The sequence below is a fragment of the Fragaria vesca genome, linkage group LG4, assembly GCF_000184155.1.
Source record: "Fragaria vesca subsp. vesca linkage group LG4, FraVesHawaii_1.0, whole genome shotgun sequence".
Lineage (NCBI taxonomy): Eukaryota > Viridiplantae > Streptophyta > Magnoliopsida > Rosales > Rosaceae > Fragaria > Fragaria vesca.
Genome location: NC_020494.1, coordinates 76,175 through 84,481, shown reverse-complemented (window position 1 = coordinate 84,481; position 8,307 = coordinate 76,175). Strand labels below are relative to the sequence as shown.

Here is an 8,307-nt window from a genome sequence, read left to right as displayed (position 1 = left end):
TATTTTTCGTCGGCTAAAGTCCACGTTAGCCAACGAAATTTTCCTTCTTCGGCTATACTATACTTTAGCAGACGAAATTTTTTTTCGTCGGCCAAAGTTTTCTTTCGTCGGTCAAAGTTTTTACTCGTCGGCTAAAGTATTTTAGTAGACGAAAAAAATCTCGTCGGCTATTATTGAAAAAAGTCGTCGGCTAAAAGAAAAACAACAAAATGTTGTATAACTTGCTTAGTAGGTTTTAAACAAATACACAACTTTGTGAACCAACTCTACATAGAAACAAAATTAACAAAAATCTCGTGAAATAAGATGTGTTCACCAAAAAATACGGCTATAGTTCAAAATCACGTAAATCGGGTAACGTCTCTGATGTAGAACAGTCGAAACCCGGTATGTTGTAGATTTAGCGTTCGGTGTCCGATTGACTATTATGATACCTTTCCGGAAGTGTAACGGCCCTACGAGTCAAACTCATCGTTTTACCATGACATATGGGCCTTTTTAGCCATCCGAGTCCGTTTAGGGCTTCAAAATGCAGTTTTCTTATTTCCGATTAGAGTTGACCGTTTCGATCGAGCCCTTAACGTTGTCGAATCCAGTTGAATTTTTTACCATAGACATCTTTCGTCATAATGATCATATCTGACGGTCGAATTTTGGTTTGTGAATTTTAGTCATCGGAATCACAATGTGTCTACTAATGTTGTATAACTTGTTTACTAGGTTATACAATATAGGAAGCAAAATTATCAAAAATCTTGTGAAATAAGATGTGTTCAGAATGATGAAATATGGCTATGGTTTAAAAATCACATAAACTCGGTAACGTCTCGGTGCCGATAGTAGCGGTCAACCCTATTTACCGTTATTATTCCCTATGGGGAGCCCTATCGTCGGAAGGTAAATGTCTCAAAATTTTTATATTGACAGTTGCGTCTCATCTAAGTGAGAGTTTTTCGTGTGGAAGGTTTGACCAAACAACGTAATATAGAGGGAGATATGAGCGTTTTCGTGTGATAAGTGACGATTGATTAGGGTTGACAATTTTGATCGAGCCCTTAACGTTGTCGGATCCAGTTGAATTTTTTACCATAGACATCTTTCGTCATAATGATCATATCTGATGGTCGAATTTTGTTTTGTGAATTTTAGTCATCGGAATCACAACGTGTCTACTAATGTTATATAACTTGTTTAATAGGTTATACAACTTTGTGAACCAACTCTACATAGGAAGCAAAATTATCAAAAATATCGTGAAATAAGATGTGTTCAGAATGGTGAAATACGGCTATGGTTCAAAAATCAAGTAAATCGGGTAACGTCTTGGTGCCGATAGTAGCGGTTAACCCTATTTACCGTTATTATTCCCTATGGGGAGCCCTATCGTCGGAAGGTAAATGTCTCAAAATTTTTATATAGGCGGTTGCGTCTCATCTACGTGAAAGTTTTTCGCGTGGAAGGTTTGACCAAACTACGTAATATAGAGGGAGATATGAGCGTTTTCGTGAATTTATAAACTTTAGCCGACGAGATATTTAAAAAGTCGTCGGCTAAGGTCAAAATTTTTTTGGCGGCAAACCAAATTTGGAGGAAAATTTTCAAAGGACTTTAGCCGACGAAAATATATGATTTCGTCGGTTATTGTCAAAAAAATTTCAAAATTTTCAACCAAAATTTTTTGACGGTCAACCAAAATTTTCAAAAGAGTTTAGCTGACAAAAATAAAGAATTTTGTCGGGTAAAGTTCTTTATATAGGAGTTTTACCGGAGGTGGATGGTAAGAAGTTAGAAAATCAGAAAAAGTTATTGTTTCGCCTGCCGGATTTTCTTCTCGGTCTAGCTCCTCCGTCAAGCCACCGGAGACCGCCACACTTGTCCCAAAAGCTTCGCCATCGTCTCTACTTCATTGTTGGACAGGTGGTGCATCGAGTGACGCCGTCGTGAGGGATAAATCGAGCTCCAAAACTCCCCTGGTTCGGATTCGGTGTCGATCGAATTTCTCCTTCCTCAGGTCACCATTTGGAGAGTTCTATATATGGATAAGTTGAGTTTGATTAGTACTACATTCCCCTATAATTTAGTTACTCAATTCGGTGTGTGTGAGGAGAATCGAAGATTTGAAGTTTTTAGGGTTTAAAATTAGGGATTTTTATATTTTGATTCAATTGACATGTTTAGACTTAGAATTGGGCTTCGACTTCTTCTAGAAAGTTGTTTGAAATGTTAAGAGGAAGATTCTGTCAAATTTTGGTGGCGATTGGAGGTGGCCGAAAGTTTCTGCAGTTTTTTTTTTCAAAAACCAGCAACTTTAGCCGACGATATTTAAATACTTTAGCCGAATATATTCGTCGGCTATAGTATTTTTTAATTTTTTTTATAAGGTTTAGCCAACAAATTATGGCATGTTTCGTCGGCTATAGTATTTTTTAAAATTTTTTTATAAGGTTTAGCCGACGAAACAGAGTATATTTCGTCGGCTATAGTTATTTTTTTAATTTTTTTTATAAGGTTTAGCCGACGAAACAGACTATATTTCGTCGGCTATAGTTATTTTTAATTTTTTATTACACACTTTAGCCGACGAATATCTTAATTGTTTCGTCGGCTAAAGTCTGGGGAAAAAACCGACGACATGTTTTTCGTCGGCTAAACTGTAGGACTATAGCCGACGACGTCTTCTTTTTTCGTCGGCTAAAATCATCGCCGACGACCTTTTCCTGATCGTCGGCTAAGTTATTAGCCGACGAATTAAGCTAACAGGCCGATGAAACTTAGTTTCGTCGGCTAAAGGGCTTATCCTGGTAGTGTGTATTAGCTCGAGGCAATTACCCATTTTAGATGAACAACGAATTGGTAGTACCAATTAACTTAGCAAATCAACAATTGCATTTTTGTGGGCATATGTTCTTGAGCGAGATAGCTAAAACTTAAATTGGTAGCATCTCCTTCTCCAGTAGTATTGCTAAAATTGAAATTTGTCAACTTTTGAGGTAAATAGATGCTCCAACAAAATACATAAACCATTGCTAAATTTGATACTAAAATTGAAAAATTTGTCAATTCATCCATGCAATAGTTAAATCTTCTCTATCCTCTCTTGCACATGTGTCACTTTATGATTTGTTAAAACATAATAAATAGCAACTACTGAAGGAGCGAGCAATATTGTTTTTTTTTTTTTATTATACCAAGGTAAATAACTCAAACGCTACAACTAGTTTTTCGTGAGTCGAACTTAAAACCTCACACTTAGTAAAAGGAGACTATGCCGCTAGACCAAATGGTACTGGGCATGGAGCAATATTATTAAATCGATATATAAATGTCAAACTTCTAGCTAAATATAACAATTTCTGAACTTCACACTAAATATAACATTTGCTTTAGTAATGCATGGAGAATTGACAAAGTTGTCAATTTCATTTAGCAATTATCATATTTAACAATGATTTATGCATTCTGCTGGAGCATTTATTTACCTCAAAAATTGACAAATTTTAATTTTAGCAATACTACTAGAGATGTATGTTGCAGCTTAAATTGATAAAAAGTGAAACACGCTCTCAAAGATTGCTAAAAAACAAAAATAAAGAGTTTGTTAAAATGTTTTTATAATATTAGATGACATGTGTGGCTCCGATGATGACTCGTTTTTATTGGATGATAAAGTAATATGAGTTTCACGACCGGTTACATTTATAGTTAGAGAGATCCAAATATTAACACCCAAAGTTACAAGGTCCCTTTTATCATATGAGATTCACATTCTCAACAATAATGTCAACACTACTTTCTAGAGAAGAATAGAGAATCAATCTTTCCAGAAAGTACAATTAATAAAATTCCAAGTACAAAAGTAGCAGTACTTTGTTCTCGGGCTATTGAGATTGTATTCTGGTCTCCTCACTGAATGGCACGAAGAACTCTACGGAAGAGGAACTGCCCGTACAACAATTCGCTAGTTGCACCACTCACAAACGTAGAATCACGCAACAGGAACGCAGAGAATCTTAATTGTTCCCAACAAAGAAATTTGGAATTCCTCCCTAGTTAGACAAAAGGCTAAGAATACTATACTGTCACTATTTATACAATCGAAAAGAACTTGTCTTGAAGTAAGTAGACAATTCAGGACCAACACACAAATTATTGATAGCCAAGGTGATGCCCCGGATGAGCACAAATTCGAAGAAATTAAACAACCTCCACAATTTTTGGTCAAGATCCAAAATGATGGTAATGTAAACAAGGATCAAAACGTACAACATATCTGGTCGATCCATATATACTCCTTGCAAATATTTTGGTGTCTCTGTAAGAAATGGAATACATTAAAATGGAAGTGAACTCCAAATAAAACGTCCATCAAGTCTCCACGTACGTCCATGGCACTATTTTTTTTTTCTTTTTCTTTTTTCGTATTGGTTTTAAACCATAAATAGTAGGAGCGAAAAGCTTTCTCAACCCTAATTTATTAAAACAAAAATGTAAAATCATAAAAAGATGGGGACAAAATAAAATCTCCCAATCAAAACGAAATAATCCATACAAACACTACTATATATCACGAGTGAAATTTTTGATAAAACTAATGGTTCACTATCACAATTAGGAGGAATGAGCAAAATTCTACCAAACCATATCTAGTTGAAGAATTAATTAGCAACCACTACCATTTGGTCTAGTAATATCAATCAATGTTTACTTATTAACATTTATGGTCATGAGTCGGCTCATGAATCATTAGTTGTTATAAAATTTTCACTTGTAATGTAATCCGTTGTTAGTTTAATAACATTTATAATATAAAATAATTGCCTAGCTACTTGATTATCTTTGTATGTGCAGTATGTGAATAACGTAAAGTGTAAATAATTATAGCCATTCTGTTTGTAGTTTCCAAAGACCAAATGACGAACAAAGAAAATCAAGAAACAATCGATGGAGTCTACTTCTATATATCTATACATGTACGTGTTTCCAAAATTTAACCCAAATAAGCCATATTGACCTCTCCCGCGCGCAATAAGCAATTGAGCTATAAAAATGATCGAAAAGATTAGTAAACAAAGGAATGGGAATGACTCATTCTCTCTCTCATTCACCCTCATTCCCATTCACCTTAAATCTCATTCACCCTAAATCCCATTCATGTTTAGTAAACGCCCCCCAGAAGTCTAGCCGGCCACCAATGCCAGAATCATACTTCCAAGCGCCATCCGAGTTTTATATAAATTCCACCCCATTGGATGAGCTAGCTAGGATGCCAACTACAGCGTGCACGATTTACACTGTACTTCAAAACTCTAAGATCAATTAGTGTTATGCATACAGCCAGTGGCAATGCGACTAGCAGAGTAGCAGCTCGAAGGTTACCAGAAACCAATGGGCAAATGACTGAACTTATGAGCTTCATGTTTCAACTATGTTTCTAGCTTGCCTTATAAACCAAACTACTGTTGTAAAGCCCTGATCACCTGATGCTGATAATGTTAACATGATACAGTCTAATCAGTTTAATTTCTCTAATTGGTGTCATTAAGCTGTAAATTAGCTGAGTGCATGAATTAGTTAGTTTGTGACTTACATCGATCTCTCGTCTCAGCTAGATGACCCTAGATATGCTTGAAAAACTAAGCTCGATCATTTCTGCAAGTTAATTAGTACAGTTCCTATTATTCATTTCTCTGTGTATTTTTTGAGCTTTCTTTCAGATAATATCAAATACGTACAAACTTAGGTCACCTAATTTGTATATTCATGTCGAAGTAGCTAATTATTACGTAATGATCGTTTTCATTCACTTCTAATATCTGACTTTGGCATTGTCTTGAGCAGAGAAGGCGCCCTGGTGTTATGATTAAGATCACTTTGGCCAGGACGACAACAAGTGATAAATTAGTAGGCCGGCCGGGCCACAACCTAAATCATCCCAATAGAAGACCATCTAATGTAACTTCTAATCTTCTATAGTCATCAATCCTACTTGTTGTTCGCCCAACTCAATCATTTTCCGATTAATGTTTTCTAAAATCCCTCGCACATTGATTTTAGATTTATCGAATTCAAAGAAGTTATATAGAGATTCCGGATTCGTTTAAGAGAGCATATAGGACGATTTGCTCGAGTGGATTGTGAAATGTCATGAGGTGAATTCGCCTTCTTTTGTGTTTTATTGTGTTGATTAAGTTTTGTTCGTGCACTGTTCGTTTCAATTTGAACAGGATTATTTACTACGTAGCTAGGATGAATGCAAATTTGTGGTTTACTGGAGTCAGTCATGCAGAGTATTAGCTTATAAACTTCATATTTCGTAAATGTTAATTTCCATTTCACTTAGAAATTGTTTTCGTTTGCTTTTGAAATTGTTTAGATATTGAAATCGAAGGCCCAATCCAAGTACAATTTCTCAAAATAGTGTACTTTCGGGAAATCATACATTTGCAGAATGAAATTGATATCTCTTATGAAATCCTTAGCACACCAGCACTTTTGCTAGATTCTTCATTGACAAAAATTTTATGAATGAATGCATGCATGCAGAAGGTGATTATCAGAATCTAGATTATACCAACACCAAAACAGAAACGATAAAAAAAAAAAAAGAAGAAGAAGGCATCATTGACATAATAGACGGTTCAAAATTACACTCACTTCTTCTTGCTCTTCATTTCTTCACAATCAAGCAGTTCCTCCAGCAGCCTATCATCCAAGTACTCCAGCTCCAGAACTTGATTCCCAGCTTGCATTGAAGACGAAGAAGATGAAAAAGCCGAGGACGAAGACGACGAAGAACCAACAGTCGTCCCGGAAGGATACTCGTTAGGAAAATTCAAAATGGCCAGACCTCCCCTCATGGCATAAGCAGCTCTGTCATAAGCTCTAGCGGCTTCTTCCGCAGTGTTGAAAGTCCCGAGCCAAACACGCTGCCCATGCCTATTCGAGTCGCGAATCTCCGCCGCGAACTTCCCCCACGGCCGCCTCCTCACTCCCCGGTATCGAACCTCTCCGGCGTCCTTGCCCTCTCCCGTCTGGACCTTCCCTCCTCTGCGGTCCTCGGCCATTGTATTTGTTTTCAGCTGCAACTTGCATGGCGTAAACTGGCGTTGGGGGTCAGTAGCATTTATATACGAGTTCAAAAGGAGACGTCAAGTCCAGTAGTCCCCAGTGGCTTGAAATTTAGGGAGGATCCCACATATTGTACACGTATCAAAAAATATGGCTGAGAAATTGCTGGCACGTGTTAAAAAAGAAGGTTCCGTAATGACGACCAGGAATTAGAATTGGCATGAATCCAATGTATCGGGATGGTCAAGGACTCTAGGCGATGGCTTTTGTTTCTCGACAAAAATGAAAATTTAAAAATGGTGTCCTAAGTTAAGTGTATTTATCATTTTAACATCTAAATATTAAAAACTATGATAATGGTTTTTTAACATTTAAACTCAACCCAACATTAATTTCCTTCGTGATTGACACCGTTAAGTTAGACTTTGTCTATGGGCAAAATTGTCTCTTCATGTTTCTCTTTACAAACCTTGTCAGTTGAATTAGAGTTTCTCGACCTGAAGATATCAACTATGAATGTGAGTCGTGTTACCTAATTATCTTTAATTGTTCTATTAAGTATATATATTTCATGAACTTCTGTACTTGATACAAAATGCATTTTAATAAATGTTGATTCTTTCTCTCACCGGTGGGTTACAAAAGCTACTTTTAATGATGGATATTAATGGTCAATGGTGTATCATAATTTCTAGATGTCTCTAATTTTTGTATGCATCCAACACATGGCTCACCACAAATTCTAATACTGATGGGAAAATGAACATTATTCTGGAGGGAAATATTTGTGGAGGGAAAACATGAAAAGACAATTTTGCTCATGGATAAAGTCCAACTTAACGGTATCAATCACGGAGGGAACGAGTGTTAGATTGAGTTTAAGTGTTGAGGTACCATTACCATAGTTTTCAAAATTAAGATGTCAAAATGATGAGTGGGCTTAACTTGGTCCACTGTTTACAAAATTTCCTCGACACAAAATGAAGATGAAGAAGAAGATGAAGCAGAAGATGAACAAATCCTATCCATCCCTTTATTTTGGTTCTGTGTAGTACAGCATTGCCCTTTCACTTTCTGAGGCCTTGGCCCTTTGTGTTGTGGCTGTTTTGTAACTTTGTTCATCATGCAGCATAAAAATAATGCGATGGTGACAGAGAGAATTCAAAATCTAGTTATGCAGAGGGGGCCTATTGATTCAGCTTTTGCTGGATGACAGAAATGGCATAACTCCTACGCACA

General features: G+C 36.5%; 1 protein-coding gene across 1 annotated transcript; it reads right to left on the bottom strand.

Annotated features, from left to right (window-relative positions):
• Positions 1-6,650: 6,650 nt before the first annotated feature.
• LOC101292013 (ethylene-responsive transcription factor ERF098-like) lies at positions 6,651-7,064 on the bottom strand. Its single transcript, XM_004297770.1, has one exon. It carries the CDS (start codon positions 7,062-7,064, stop codon positions 6,651-6,653), a length of 414 nt encoding a protein of 137 aa, XP_004297818.1.
• Positions 7,065-8,307: the final 1,243 nt, after the last annotated feature.